We start from the raw sequence: 16,604 nt of genomic DNA, 5'->3' as shown, positions 1-16,604 counted from the left end.
GGTAAATAATTCAAAACATAATTCAGAGCATTAAGACTAGACATTCGCAAATGCCAAAGCAAGCCCCCGGAGTCTTTACAATATTTTCGCGTAGAGGAGGAAATTGGAAGGTGCGCTCGGCTGGCTGGAGGGTCCCCTCCGTCGTCAATTTGTTTGTAAATAGTAGATTAATGTGCAGTAAATGAAGTCTCTGGCTGAAACGCTGAAGGGGACATACACAGCTGACATAAACACACACACACACACTCAAGATGTTGCCCAGAGGACAGTGATTATGCTCTGGAAACTGAGGACACGTGAAAACACCGGTTATTTCCGTGCGGAAGAAACCGAAGGCGAGCTTCGGCGTGGAAATGAAATTTGTAAATAAAACTCGCGGCTCCGCCGTTTACATTCTCAGGGCGACGGTTCCATTGTTCAGGGCACCATGACGACGAGCACTTCGGCTGACGCAAAACCCGCCGCCCACAGCACGGCAATATATATTCCAATTAATCGCCTGTTGTGTCTCGCATTCTCTGGTTATCATGTGAACAGATGCACGCGGAACGCACGGGCAGAGAAGGGTCCGCAGGGGAACTGCTGCCGGGGCCAGAAACACGAAGAGCCTTCCCGCTAAAGCGTCCCCAAATGCTGTTTCCCGCACCGCAATCCCGTCCGCTCCAGCACTTTTTAATCTTCTCTGGGAAGTCTGCTCGCGTTCTGCGGGAGTCATGGCTGTCTCATTACTGGAACTTGGAAGCCTTTTACTTCCTAATGCATCTACTCAATTGAAGGCTTCCAGTAACATCATTTGATGCAGAATGAGGCTGGGTGACCTCAGGACAAACAATTAATATTTTATTCTTGTTAGATTTAAAAAAAAAAAAATTTTTTACTGCACCCATGCTGAAGTATTAAACCACCCCCAAATAAATAAATAAATAATAAAATAAAAAACTTGTGAGGAGTAAATGCATTGTTTCAAGCTGCTCTTTTCTTACTATAAAATATTAATGTGTTACTTTCAAATGCATCCTCCGAGATCAGCTTTCTGTCATCCCTGGTTTTGGCAGCTGCTCCGACTTTTGCAACTGCGAGGAAATGAAATGCTGATCAACTCGCTCTTGGACTGCTAAGCACGCGTGAGGATGTAAGACAGAGAGACTTTAATTGAGTGAGTCTCGGAAGGTGACAGGTAAAGGAGGACTTTCTCCAGGCCTCTAAATTATTTGAATAACGACATCAAGCTTGTCCCAGCTGGTACATTGTAAGCATACTTCGCTATGTGGAGCGTACGGGCAAACAATAATTCACTGGTAGTCTGACATTCCATGGGAATGGGAATTGAAATTACTGCAAGAAAAGTAGAGTATTTCAATTACCAGGTGACAACAATCTTGTTCAAGCATTTTGTGCTGTGATATATAGGCTATGGATCTGGGTACGGTAAGATTAAATAGCTACGGGTAAACAGAATTTTAATTAATTCTCTAAAATAATTAATTAACTGTCCCCCAGAGAGATGATGTTGACCTCTCAAAACCTCATCTCAATCTGGCACTGAGAAAAATGAACAACACACAGTATACAATATTCAAATAAAAAGGTGACAAATCCAAAAGAAGACACCTGGTTTGACACAGACTGTCTGATTTTAAGAAAATAACTAAGCACAAGCATCCATCCAATGCAAATCTATGCCTGAATTATGAGTGAGACATTGAAACTCAAGCATACACTCAGAACCAAATAGGCACAACATATCCAGGGGCAAATGACAGTAATTGAGGAGTCCAGAAAAACTGTTTTCTGATAACATTGGAAAATCCTGAGAAAGGCAAATCCACAAGCATTAGCCACCCAAAATGGTGATATATGTCTAAAACAGTATAAAAAGTATGTATATAAAAGTATACGACCTGGTAATTATAATCCGTTCCCTCTCCACAAGAAAGTAGAAAAACTGGAAAATGCAATAAAAGATATCTGAATCAACTGGACTACCAATTACTGAGCAGAAACTCAAGGGGAAACTCTGATGCGCTCGTAAAAATTAGCGTCCTAGATGTCAGGAGAATAAGTGAATAGTTTGTTTGTGGCCCTGATGCCGTCCTCAATGAACTGCCCATAGTCACAAATATAAAATTCCAATTAGCCACACACAAACTATTCACTGTGGTTCTGAGTGCAAGTTATTCCCCAGACATCTAGGACTCCAATTTTTAAGAGTGGAGACAAATGCAAACCTAATGACTACCAAAATATGTGTGTGAACAGTAATATGGGGCAGGGATTTTTGTAGCATTATCAATTGAGGACTTATAGGCTCCCTTAATAAGCACCATGTCCTGAGCTAAAGTCAGACATATGGATATTTACTTAAGCATTGCGCAATATATCATATTTACACCCTACACACAATAGTAGATAGACATAAATGTTAACCAAAGGGAGAACAAGCTATTTGCTTGCTTTATTGATTTCCAAGAGCATTTGATTCTAATTGGCAAAAGGTTTGTTTTACAAAGTTGTTGAAAGTGGTGGAGGGGGTAAAGCATATGATATTATAAAATCAATGTATATGACCAGCAAGTGCAGCATTATGATTGGAAACAAAAGAACAGGTCTTCACTCAAGCAAGAGGTGTTAGACAGCGACAGTTTATCTCCAGTTGTATTTAACATCTACATAATTGAATTGGCTGCTATATTAGACCAATCACAAGTCCCGTGGAGTTTGTAACACTTCATGATACAGAAATAAAACCTCAGCTCTAATGCAGACAACCTAACTGCACAAGGGATATGACAGAGCCTGGATCTGCTACGGCTGTACTGCCTGACCTGGGCCCTGACAGCAAGCTCTCTCTTAAGAGAAAGATTATTATTTTTCAAAAAAGATCCAGATTTCAAGTAATTATACCAAGATCCTCTTTCGGCACAATATATCCCAATCACTGCAGACACTGGAATTATTTAGGTTTAAAAGGTTATTTGTAAACTTCAAAGTTACAGTGAATGAACTGAGAGAGAAACCACACATATTTCAATAGCAATATCAACCAAAATGTGGCTTAAAATATGAAAAGCATGGCAGTGAGGTGTTGGGTTTACTGACCGAACAAGAATTTGAAAATGTGCAACAAAAAATCTAATTGAAACCATACATACAGAATTACTGTGCTGTCTGTAGTATTTGGACAATGAAACAATTTTGGTAATTTGCTTGTTTTGGTTCTGTACTCCAGCACATTGAAATGGAACAATGAACATGAGGTTAAAGTGCCGACTGTCAGGTATTTATATCCATATCAGGTGAACCAAGTAGGAATTTCAGCCCTTTTTATACATTCCCGCACAGCTGTTAATGTTGTCTCTCAACATGAGAACCAAAGAAGTGTCCAGAAAATACCAGTAAAGCAAGCCATCATGGATTTGAAAAATTGGTACATTGTTGAAGAAACCGTTTGATTGTGAAGAAAAAATTCATTTTATCTGTCAAGCAGATCAACAACACTCCAGGATATAGTCATTGTGTCCAAGACTGAAATAAAGAGTATACCAGCATACGGTCAGAGGGTTCACTGCAAGATGCAAACCACTCAAGAAGCCTCAACAAGAGAATAGCCAGAGTCTGCAACACATATTTTAAAAAACTGTAAAGTTTAGGAGCAAAATTGTGGACAGATGAGTATTAACCTGTTCCAAAGTGATGAAAAGAAAAAAGTGTGAAGAAAGGAAGGAACTGGTCATGATCCAAAGCACCCTCCCCCTCATCTTTGTAACAACGTGCAAGTAGTGTTATGGCTTGGGCATGTAAGGCTGCCACTGGAGCTGGCTCACTTGTCTTTATTGATGATGTGACTGCTGACAGCAGCAGCAGGATTAAATTATTAAGTTTATAGAAACGCCTTATCTGCTCAGATCCAAATGCCTCAAAACACATGGAATGTCATTTAATCTTGCAGCAGGACAAGGACTCCAAACACACTGCTAATGCAACCATTCACTCTTTCAAAAGTGAATGATCAAGTCAAGATCAAGCCACCCATCCTGAATCCAAGTGAACATGTGTTTCACTTGCTGAAATCGAAGACCGAAGGCAGAATTCCCTTGTAACAACCAGAAACTGAAGATCACTGCAGCACAGGCCTGGCAGAGCATCACCAGAAAAGATACCCAGCGTCCAATGATATCTATGGTTTGCAGACTTCAAGCAGTCATCGATTGCAAAGAATTTTAAAACAAGTACTAAACATGATGACTTTAAGATACATGATAATTGGTCCTCAAACTTTGGAAAAAGGACTGAAATTTGTACATGGATATGGACACAAGCACCCGTAAAGCAGACAGTCCGCGAGTGTCAAATGTGCTGGAGTACAGAGCCAAAACAAAAACAGTGTTACTGTCCAAATACAGTACAGAGTGCACTGTATGCAAGTCTTACAGAGAAAACCTACAAAAATGCATGCAGGATAGAATTACACCAGTATCTAGTAATAATAATAATATCAAAGACTGATTTAATTTGCAAATATATAATAAAAAAGTGACCCCCACTCATATAATTACACGGCCCATGATTGTCAAGATTTTTGCTTTGTAACAGAGAGTCCCCTAATCCAGCTGTTCCTGAGGCTCACTTTACTGACACCCTAAACTCTACAAACACAGGCCAATAACATAAAAAAACTGAATCAATTACAGTCAACCAAATTACAAAAATTACAAAACACAACACTGGGAAACACAAGCAAAAACACAAAGCAAATTGCAATGCTAACTGGCCCTAACACATCAGTGATAATAGCTTTTTTTATTATTAAAAGCGTAACTGCATAGCACTGGCAGCACAATATGTAACCTCATGCCACAAACTGAAGGACGATGCATAACTCTACATCAACCATTAATTCCCCCCCCCCACCCACAGCCCCCTACTGTATTATTAATTATGCTTCGTCATTGAGCCATTTCACTCTGTAATGTTATTCAGTACAATCCGTTTTGATTGTATGTTACTTCTAAACGCATCTGTGTTTTGGTGATGTACAATGTATCTTATGACAGTAAATCAATTTTGAATTTGAATATGAAAATACACAGACATTGACGCCATTCCCTTTTGTAGAAGGTAATGGAGGTCAAAACTAGCAAGTGAATCAGTGTAAATATTGGATAACCACTTTTGCAAATTGTAGGTAAATTACTTTTCAGGGCATGGAGAGCAAACACAGAAAAAACACAGTTCATTAATGCAGTTGCCTAGAGTAGTAGCAGAGAAATTTAATTTCAGCCAGTGCAAGCAGGACATCGAACAAAAATAATGTGATCATTGTGTAGACCTCCTTTTTCACGCTACTTATGTCATGAGTAAAAAAAATAAAAAATACACAACCAAGCTGGTTTTGTAAAGCTTTTATTAAAGGGGTATAGGACATACAAAAATACTGCAAACTTATTTTAATCGAAGAGCCTTTGGTACTTTATGTCAATGTGAATGATGCTGTGATTACATAAAGCATTTTGTAAAGAGCAAAGAAGTTGTTGTAGTATTGAAGATGGAACAAGGATACAAAAAGGAGTTTAAGGATACTGTAAATATACATTTTCCCTTCAAGGTTCGCCCAAAGTCATTCAAAGAAGGCATATCCTTCAATTGGAACACGGATAGCTATTTTCCCTCAATACGAAATGATCACGCAATTTCATGCAGTTAATAGTAAAAAGCTCTCTTTTGTATCCATGCTTACAAGAAAACCACAAACAGCAGGGCTGTGTGTCTATTCAGCGAAAGATGTTCTTGTACAGTGAGAAGCCAACGGACATTTTATCCATTATAGTAGAGACCAATGGATTTTTGTATGCCATCCCACTGACCCTCTTTACATTAGCTAAAGGTAACTTCAGGGCATTTCTTCAGAAAGTCGAGTGGGGCTTAGAAAATGGCTCCAGCGACACAGGTATAAGAGGTGGAGACATTCAAAAGCTGTTAAGTAGCAAACAAGTTAAATGTGATACAGGAGAAATGGAAAGAAGTAACACCGCGTAATTAATTATGTCAACACACAACTTCTATAGTTGCTCTCTTGAATGATTTAACCATTCACTCTTTCCAAAATGACTAGAGTGGAGAAAGTGAAAGTGTTCAGCTGACCGGTGGACGTGTTTGCGTGTACAAGCTCAATAATGATGAATAATGACTCAAAACGGTGGATAACATTGCATTACAGTGCTCCCTGGCATCATGCTTTGTCCTGCGGAAGTGAATCCGTAAGGTGCCTAACAATAGCAGGGACAATTTTATCAAACTACATTAGTATTTGTCTGTTGCACCACATCCAAGAAATTCAATGACTGCAGTGAAAATACTGTTTTAAATTAAATCCTATGCAGACAGATAATGATATCATAACACATATTACATAGGCCTATATAACATACACTTTGAAGAGCTCTTTTGTCTGAATATAATATTGGAGCAGTGTAAAATATAGCACTACAGAACATTGACATAAATGTTATGTAGTGCAAAATCAAAACAAATACATAGATCATGTGCAATTTGGAGTGGAAGGTCATGCATTGTGTTTCTATACATACTGGGATAACATTCTATAGTGCATAGTTATTAATGATACAAGGAAATATTGTGATGCTGCACTGTGTGAATATAGTCAGACATAAATTTGTACAGCATAGTGTATATTAGTACAGTATATACTGTATGCTTGTGTATAAACATAGGCTTCAGGAGAGAAAAAGACAGAAAGTGCAGAAAGTAAAAATAAAAAAGTAAAAAAATAAAAAATCTGATGATCGATAGCATCTTTGTCAAAAAACCTTAGCCGAGTGAAATGTTCTTTCAGCGAAAAGTATGTTTACCCAAACAAACCCCCCTCCCAAACACACAATCTGCCAGCGCAGCCTGTGAGGTCAAGAGGAGAGTGGGAGAGGCCGCAGAGAAAGCACGACTCCACGCTGGTGCGCACCCTACCCGCGGGCTGTTAACGGAACACGTCTCAGAGACTCCGAAAACGAGGAGGGCGTCGTCGACGCGGCGTGTTTTTGGGTCCGCGCTCACGGCCGAGGCACCGATCGGAGAAAAAAACGCAGATTCAGACGCTTACGCTTCGCTGTAATCGCCCGGGCAAAATGACAAGCATCACACGGTAGTAATGGTTATGTTTCAAGAATATTACCATATTCACACTTTTATGAGCTTAACACTTTCAAGCCAGAGTTGAGAGGACATTTAGCCTACAATGGTAAATATAGGGTACGACAGTGTCCACACCCCCATTTCTAACTGATATTTCAAAGACCTACATCTCATGCTGAGAATATGTTATAAATATACCAAAAAAAGCAATCTGCGCAGCAATATTAATGAAGTCTTAATGTGTTCAGTTACAAGTACAAACCATCACAGCAAAGCCTTTTTCAAAAGTTGGTTTCACTTGCATGCTGTTTGGCCACCATAACTAAAAAAAAAAAAACGCCCAAAGAAGAATTATTTAAATATGCCACGCTCACAGTATAACTTGGAGTATGCCCATTATGGGCTTGCAGATGAGAAAAAAGAGGAGAAAAAAACCTCAGTCTTGAAAAAGCATGCTGGGATATCACAGACACATCACAGTGTTTTTCATCTACATTTAGATCCGAGGCCACTGGAATAACCAGGACAAATTCACCATAGATACATTCAGAGTGAGGTGAACCTCATATTACCCTTGTTCTTCAAAATATCTGGAGGAACACTTTATGAACACTAGCTACAAAGCAAATGCAAATGAAAACAAATGCCATCTTTGGTTAGTACTTCATTTTAGTTAGAAATTTTTACTTGGTTTTATAAAGTCCACAGGTGTGTCAAATTGTAAAGGTAAATACACACACCACCTGTTGCCACAAACATTCACTACAATAGAAACCGTATATTGTATTTAAAGCATTATTTATCCCATATATTAATATATTGAATGCTTCTAATAAAATCCTTAAGTGTTTTCTTTAATAGTATTTCCAAGCATACTGATATATATAAAAAAATTATTTAGGCTAGTACTGTATATGTGCAACTTCAAAGATGCTTAGACCAGAGTCTGAACACCACAAATAATCAGTCCTTAACTTTGAGTGACAAACTTCATAAAACTTTAACGTTTTTAAATTCTTGCAAATATATGTAGCTGTAAATATATGCAAAATTAATGGAAATTTCCAGATGGGTTTCAATCAACATTTGTCCTTAAATTTTGAACAAGTGGCCAAAACCGGGCTTTGTTTTTGAAGCCCACTTCCTGGTCTTGTTGAGAGATGTTGCTCTCAAGCGCCAGTGGGGTTAGCTCCAGCAAAGGTCTTTCAGCCACCTGTATCAATGCAAGTCAACGGCAACAATACGGTCAACAAATACTGCTCAGTCTCTGGCTTCAATTAGTACAACATGGTGGCAGGATAACTGTACTTTTGTGGTTTCAAAATGCTTTTCACCATGCCGATGGAAAGTCAGTGGGTGAAGGCAGTCATCCTGTCAATATCTTTTCTACAGTCAATGATTTTGTTTAACAGAGCAAAAGCAATAATATTTCTTTTTAAATCACAGATTTGCCAAACTGTGTGAAGAAAAGAGAGCATTTACTTGTGAGTTAAGTTAAGGACAAATATTGATTGAATAGAGGCTTCTGTGTAAGAACAGAGCAAAAATATCTTTGCTTAAATGTATTACGAATAGACAAGAATGTTTGCTGCTATTTGACTGAGTCTGAGATTATATCCTTAAGAATGGAAGAGTACAGATAACCATTTTCTAATGTCACTGTTTGGTATTCTCTATACACTGCAGTATCAACACTTCTGTTCATACAAAAGCATCCAAACGCCAGTTGCAAAGAAGCAATAAAGTAGGTGAGACCATTGGCATGAATGGTAGAAGACAACTTCCAGTTGCATTGTGCATACGTGAAGCAGTTACATACATTAGCCACGTCCATAAACAATAAGGAGAGTGTGATTCCAATAAAATGAATATACTCTGAGAATATTCTTACATACATATACTCTTACATACAGCTAGCAATATCTATCGTAAAATCAATGGTAATGATGCTAATAATTAAAAGGCTAAATGTATGCACTGCATTACAAGCACAGTGAATAAAAGCGCTTGGTCCCTTTATTGCTTTACTGAAAGGCACTTGAAGTTGGGTGCCAAAGCCCAGAGTGTTTGGAGCAAGGAAGCGAACACAGAGAAGTGTACCGGAGGGGTGCTCTTTTTGGTGAAAACGCGCCATGAACAGCGCGGGTAAGAAATTTTGGGGTGACCTCTCTCTCATGCATGATGAAATCAACAGAGATCAACAATCGGTTGCCACCTGAATGAGTTTACAGACGATGCCTCAACTGGAATGTTCTGGTTTCTATGGTAGGGAGCCATACGTTTCAATGTTTAAAAATACGTGCCCGAGTATCTTGCAGAGCTAAAGAGCACGTGCTGCAGTCCATAGCAACGCCGAGACCGCTGACCCCTGCAGAAGCGCCCTGCTTCCGTGCGAAGTGATTCAGCTGCTCTCAGACGGAGACGTGTGTCAGCGAGTGAGAGGAGCCAAAATGGCGCGTGCGGTGCGTGAGGCGAAGGTGCGTGTGCGCGCGCACCGGGAGGAAAGAGGGAAGGGCCGAGGGGGGCGGGGTCCTTCAGAGGTCGGTGCTGGCTTTGGCGGAGAGGGCCTTGATGCGGGCGGAGTTGCAGGTCTTGCAGAGGACGCGGCCGTCCAGGGGGTAGCAGCCCTGGCTGTCCCCCTCCGAAAGCAGGCAGCTGCAGTCCTGCGGGACAGACGCACGGACACAACATCAGAGGGACAGATTCACAGACACAACACCAGAGGGACAGACACACAGACACAACATCAGAGAGACAGACACACAGACACACAGACACAACATCAGAGGGACAGACGCACAGACACAACACCAGAGGGACAGACACAACATCAGAGGGACAGACACACAGACACAACATCAGAGGGACAGATACACAGACGCACAGACACAACACCAGAGGGACAGACACAACATCAGAGGGACAGGCACACAGACACAACATCAGAGGGACAGACACACAGACGCACAGACACAACACCAGAGGGACAGACACACAGACACATCACCGGAAGAACAGACTCACAGACACGCAGACGCATCACCAGCAGGAGAGATGCACAGGCACATCACTGGACACCACGTCTCGTTGGTCAGTGAAGTATTCGTTTAATTTCCTGACCATACCCTGGATTCTTTTTTTGGGGATCTGGGGCAACATGTACAGTCTGCACCACTGTGGAGACCCTTGAGACAGCAGCGCTCTGTGTGTGCATGGTTCAGCTTTAATTTGGAGTTTGTACAACCTGAATTTCCCTTCGGGGATAATAAAGCTGAACTTGTACTTGAACTCTCAACAAGCACAAATAGTCCTCCTCAACAATCCAGGCATGCAAAGCGCAAGGTCTCATCAATCCACAGCACTGCCAGGCTATGAGGGGGCCGTCGTGACTGATGTTCCTCAGTTTCTCAGGATGGGGCGGTTTGATTGGAGGCGGGGGCGCACTGACCTCGCAGCGGTAACACTGCACGTGGAAGTCCCGATCCAGCGACACGATGCGCACCGTCTCCTCCTGTCCCGGAGCCGGCATGATGGGCTCCTTACAAACGGAGCAGCGGGGGGCGAATTTCCTGTCGGGAGACGAGGAGATGAGTCACTCGCTGCGGGACTGGGGCATCTACTGCTAAACCCGCCAGAATGAGCCATCGTTTGCCAACACCGTCTCCATTTTTGTCCGTTACATCCTGAGCAAAACACTGAAGAGCATCTCAAATAATGTCTTTAAGTAGGTCTCAATGTCAGGATATTACCATGAGATAAAAGCAATTAATTACCGGATCAGCACTTAAGTGATAAAGAGGGTAGAGAGAGATATTGCACTAAAACTATGACTCAAACTGAAATCTAGACTGGATGCATTAAATCACTAAGATGGCCCCTCTATGGATAATGGAGGAGAAACAGACAGTTTATGCTTGGTTAATAGGGGACATTGTTCATAGCACAACTTTCACTTCCCCAGGTCAATATAAACCATTAATATGATTAAATGAATCTGAATGCTCTTCATAAAATTACAGCCTCATCTGTCAGTATACACAAGACAAAATTAATTATGAAACACAGCATTTTTGAGTAACTTACATAAACTCTTTATTAGAATCTTCTGAATTCAAAACAGGACTTCTGCTCACAAGCAACCCGTTTAAAAAATCTGCATCACTGCAGTTAATTAACTATAAATTCATCATGATTGCAACTTCTCTCATACGGTAGATCTGAAAGGAAATTCTACAAAGTCGTTACATTCAGGAATGTTTAACTAAACTGGGAAATGGCTACATCATAAAAGACAAAATATTAAATATACACAAAAAGTAACCCGTAAATTAAGCCAAAGCTGGAGTGGGACTGAAAGTAGCTGAGCTGGTGCAATGCTCACAGGTTTAGTTAATACCCCAGACAGAGCTCTCCAGAGGCTGGAGAAGCCGAATCGACACCTTTTCAAGCTACCTAACCCTTATATCAGCGAGACACACTGGGGGACCTAGGGCCCGAGTGTGGGGTGAATTGAGACGGGGACGCCCGATTTTCAGTACTGTAAAGGAAGGGATCTCCGAGCCGTGGCCCAGGAGGAACGGCCCTCCTGAGCGCCGAAGGGAGGATGTGCAGACGGCCCTGCGGTCTCCGGGCCAATCAGGTGACCCGAGGAGAGGAACAGACCCATTCCGTGGAAAGGCGCTTTGAATGGCGAAAACTAGGAAGTGGACAGAGTGGTCCGCAAAGTCTGGCCACAGCGCTGACAAGAGGAAGCCCTGACGGTCACGCCGTACCAGATCCGTTCGAACACCTGCACTGACTGGAGTTCCTAGACACAAAGGCAGCTTTATGTTTCTGCAGGAAGCCATCTGCAGTTCCTTGAGGCTGCTTAAGAAGAAACAATAACTAGAAATCACATGACTGGAGCTTTGGGCCATTTTCTCGCCATTGAAGACACAGGGAACCAGGAGTACAGACCAAAGTCTTTCTCATAACAGTTCTGTATTGTACACGGCGAGAAAAGTGGAAGTTTAAAACACAGTGAAATGAAAGGCCGACTTTCTCCAGTGCCACAAAGGGCACCTGCAGCTAAGAACGCCCAGCTTAAAAACACGCAGCCTGCTGCCAAAGAGCGTAAACATGAGAGCACCGGTGTCCTGCTGCGTGAAAGTGAAATTCCAACTAAAGGTTACAACCACCTTCACTTTCACTCTACTGCTTTGCAAGATTTTGCACTATATTACACATATCATCTGTATTGTATGTCACCATTATACTGTAGTTATTTTTTTTTTTAATACTGTCATGCATGTACGTGTATATTTCCCTCTCCCGCTTACAGTTCTACTCCCACATATATTTTTGTGCATAATTCTATATAGTTTTCTTTTTAACTGAATGTTGATTGTTTACTGTTTTATTGTGAGAATGGTAGGCTGCTGTAATGGCCAATAATGTCCCCTTGGGAGCAATACAGTTAAAAATCTAGATCTGTTCCTGTATCAGGCAACATTTCCAGGTTTGTGAGCGTTCCTGGCCTGCCTAACGGCACGTCCGGCAGTTCGTCGCCGTGTGTGACGTCAGGCCGGCGGGCGCGGTTACGAGCGGGCCTGGGGAGTCGCCTCGGGCGGGGGCCGATGGCGGCGGCGGCGGCGGCGGTTTTAGGCGGGAGCCTCACTTGTGGAAGTCCTCGATGCAGTGGATGTGGTTGGCGGCGTCCACGGTGAAGGGCACGCCGTCCAGGCAGCGGTGGCACACCACGCAGGTGAAGCAGTGGGGGTGGTAGGCCTTGTCCGTGGCCCGGAGGATGCGCTCCATGACGGGCTCGCCGCAGACGGTGCACGTCTCCAAGGTTTTCTGCAGGGGGGCAGACGCACACAGACACGTGCTCTAACACTAGGGCTGTGTCTCACCATTCAAACCTACTGCAGCAATTCCCAACCCTGTTTCCGGAGATCTATGTTCCTGTAGGTTTTCATTTAAACCTTGATATGGCACACCTGAATCTACCGGCAGATCAACGAGATCTCCAGCTGTTAAATGAGGTGCTTTTTTAGATATGAAAGGATGGTAGAGCTCCAGGGACAGGGTTGGGACTCATTGGTTCAACTAGTTATTTAAGCTATGGACTGAAGCTGATGTTATTAATGAATACTTGCTATGGCCAAGGCTGTGCCTACGGCTACGTGGTCATATATATAGTATCAATGAATGTTGCACAAGTTTTGTCAGCTGGAGAAAAAAAAGTATTTAACTACAGCAGTCACTATACAAATTTTAATGTACATTAACTACCAGCAAACCTGCAAAAATGTAATTTAACTAGTTTAGTTTACCTAAAAGTAATCTACCCCCAGCACTGTGTTTGATACAGTCAAACTCCAAATGAACAGACTACATTTATGGACCTTGAGGTATCTGACCAGTCGGTCTTTACTGAATTTTTTATTTTTTATTAGAAATCCCCCACCCCCCCCCTTCAGAGGAAAGCTATTATTTCGGTATGACACATTTTCACTGACACATTAAGCATTAACAAAGCGCATGAATGGCATTCCAAACGTGATTAATGCACAGTCAACGGTGCATAATAAAAAGGGAGATGGGGTGTTGTGCAGCATCATACATGCATTTACTTGAGGCTTCAGTTCGGATGTGGATTCAAGCCTCGGATCAGGGCTGCTCTCTAAAGCAAAAACACGCCGAGGACAAGATCATTAACGAAACCGCATCGCAATAATGGAAAGGAGCGCCCTTGTCAGGAACAAAAAATAGCCACGCAAAAAAAGAGCAGAGAGGAGGACTGGCAGGAGAGAGGTTTCCCCCCCTTTCTGAACGAGCGGGCACTCACAGGTCACGTCCTCACTGTGGAAAAGGCGCTTTCGATAAACACGAGCAATATTAACAAAACTGCACGGTGCCCATTTTAATTTCCCTTTGTGCCTCTTTAACCAGCGCTCTGGGGTCATTCTTCCGTATCTCCATAACCGGGGTAAACTGCCGTGTTTAACGATAACTGAGACGCATCTCAGAGGCCCGTCCACACCCGAGAGCGGCGCTCTCCGTCGAGGGGCACGGAACGCCGGCGAGCTTCGGACGAGCGGCCCGGTCGGCGTCTCACCGGCCGGCCGCGCGCTCCTCGCTCCCGCCAGACGTCAGAGACGCGAGCGGCGAGCGGCTGTCCTCGAGTGACTCCGTGGCGTCGAGCCGCCGGAGAGCGCCGCGGAGGGAAGGAAGAGAGGGGGGGAGCGGGAGGAGGAGGGGGAGGAGGAGGAGGAGGGGAATCTGATTAGCCGCTCCCTCCGACGCAAACAAAGCCATTTTTCACCCGCTTTCCCTCTCGCCCGTCTTCCAGGAGTCGGGCCCGTAAATATGTCCGCGTTCTGATGACTGGAGGTTTGGGCTGGCGGGCCGATGGGGAAGCGTTCCGGGGGGGGGGGGGGGCGAATCCATTACGCTTCTCAGCAGCATCCCTCATACTGACGTCTGCTGTAAACAGGCAGCGGCTAACACAATTTCTCATACATTATAACTGGTTTCCACACCAGCGCTGCAATTACTCCGCAAACAGAAGTAATATCTGTTGGTAATCATCCTGAAGATGACTTATTACGCACATAAGGGCCCATATTAAGCTCTTAACCCAGACATGGACGGTTTTGTATCTGCAATTCTCTCTGACTCCCGCTCTCTCTCTCTCTCTCTCCCTCTCTCTCTCTGGCCAGCTCTCTCCTTGTCTCTCGCTCTTCCTCTGGCCTGTTCCCTTCTCATACCTTTGGCTTTCTCTCTCCCTGGCCCCTTTTTCCTCATGCTTCTCTCCCTCTCTCCCACTGACTGACTCTCTCCTCATCTCTCTCTCCATCTCACTCCCCTTCCTTCTCTCCTCTGCCCCTCTCCCTCTCTATCTACCCTCCTCTATCCCTCTCTCCTCTCTCTCCCTACATCTCTCTCTTGCTCTCTCCCATCTCCATCTCTATCCCCCCCCCTCTCCCTCTCCCCTCCTCTCTCTCAGGGTACAGGAATCCCAGGCAGACGGGACAGATGACATCAGCGAGCAGGCTCTTGCGCTCCCATTGGCTGCTCGGCATATCGCTGGCACAGCTCTGCGGTGTTTCCACACCGCGGCTGAGCGTGTGGCGTTGCCGTGCCGCTCCGGCCCGGCCTTTTCACACGTGACTAAACGACTCTTCAGCCGATTACTCAACCCTGTGGATTCACGCTGGCGCCAGCCTTGCAGGGACGGCCCGCATTGACACCGGCAGTCTGTGCCCCACACGAGGTTTCTGCCCGTCACTGAAAGCAGGATATACATGACATGCACAGGAAAGATGCAGGGGGAGGACTGCAGGCTGCTTACGGTCTTTTTTCTGTTAGCCCAAGCGAAACTGATAAAACCACACGTGCAGTTGGGGGCAAAGGTGTAGGTTTCATTTCAACGTTGGGGGGAGACTGCTGGACCACCTAGTCTTGCATATTCAAATGTGAAGTCTCACAAGCTAGACTAGCAATGAATTCATATGAAAACACTGGGATTTCCCTGTCTCTCCCCAAACCTACGCGTTCGGTTGGGGGGCACGTCGAGCACCAATGTTGTCTGTCTATTTCTGTGCGGTCCAGCAGAACTAAAAGAAAACTAGTATATGTTTTTCCTCTGAAAACTTAAAAGCAGACAACCAACTTTTCTCTTTGGTCTGGGTCTATGAAAAAAAACCTCCTAAAAAAAAAAAAAAAAGAAAAAGAACAAAAGAATCATCACCGTCCTGCATATTAAATAAAAACCTTAGTCAGCTTCATCAGAGTGCTGAAAGTTTACCGGGTTCCCCTGTACATTCTCTGGGCTTTCCACATTTAGACAGCCCTCATTAGGACCTGAACCTACGGAGTTAAAAGGCCCACAATGGCAACTGATTTATTCCAATAACTGCAGCAGAATATTGACGCTGAAGTGCCTTCCCTTCTTGGAGTTAAACCGAGACGTGATTTGCCTGCGCAAAGTCCCCTTGGGTGATTACAGCACTTGGCTGAAAGGCCTTCATTTTCTCATGCTTTGCATTACAAAAAAAATACTGGCACTTCCCCAGGTTAATATAACCATCCATAAACACGTATCCTAAAACGGAGGAGTAGACCACTCTGTCCTTTAAAACGCTGACACTAAAACTGTGCCTGGTTTTTTTTGTTTTTTTTGTTACCGAGGGTCTATACTGACGTCAAAGCAGTTTGATTTACAGAGCTCGGATTTTCTGTCTGGTAATAACTTTCAAAAATGGTTTTAGGAAAATCTCCATAAACCACCGGCGCTCAGTACCCTTGAAAGAGCAAAAAATGAAAGAAAATGGCCACTAGAGGGCTGCAGACGTCTAGGGATGTTTTCCCAATAAACGTGACGTACGCAAGCACGTGCGTTTTCTTCTGCTTCGTGCGTTTCTCTAAGTGTTTGCCCAGGAGGCTAAACAAATGTCCCGGCAGATGAGGTAAAG

The 16,604-nt window shown here is 43.5% G+C and overlaps 1 protein-coding gene across 9 annotated transcripts in view; it reads right to left on the bottom strand.

Moving 5' to 3' along the window:
• Positions 1 to 5,386: 5,386 nt before the first annotated feature.
• Positions 5,387 to 16,604, bottom strand: part of lpp (LIM domain containing preferred translocation partner in lipoma) — a 244,668-nt gene continuing 233,450 nt past the window's right edge. For all 9 annotated transcript variants that reach the window (XM_035415842.1, XM_035415840.1, XM_035415844.1 and 6 more), the window contains 3 exons: positions 12,803 to 12,981; positions 10,595 to 10,715; positions 5,387 to 9,809 (listed from right to left, as the gene is read on the bottom strand). In XM_035415842.1, coding sequence (XP_035271733.1) covers positions 9,681 to 9,809; positions 10,595 to 10,715; positions 12,803 to 12,981 — 429 coding nt within the window. In that variant the 3' untranslated portion in view covers positions 5,387 to 9,680. The remainder of the gene's footprint in view (positions 9,810 to 10,594; positions 10,716 to 12,802; positions 12,982 to 16,604) is intronic.

Source organism: Anguilla anguilla, chromosome 4 (assembly GCF_013347855.1).
Source record: "Anguilla anguilla isolate fAngAng1 chromosome 4, fAngAng1.pri, whole genome shotgun sequence".
NCBI classification, from domain to species: Eukaryota; Metazoa; Chordata; class Actinopteri; order Anguilliformes; family Anguillidae; genus Anguilla; species Anguilla anguilla.
The sequence above is the reverse complement of the archived record's forward strand: the minus strand, read 5'-3'. Positions and strand labels throughout refer to the sequence as shown.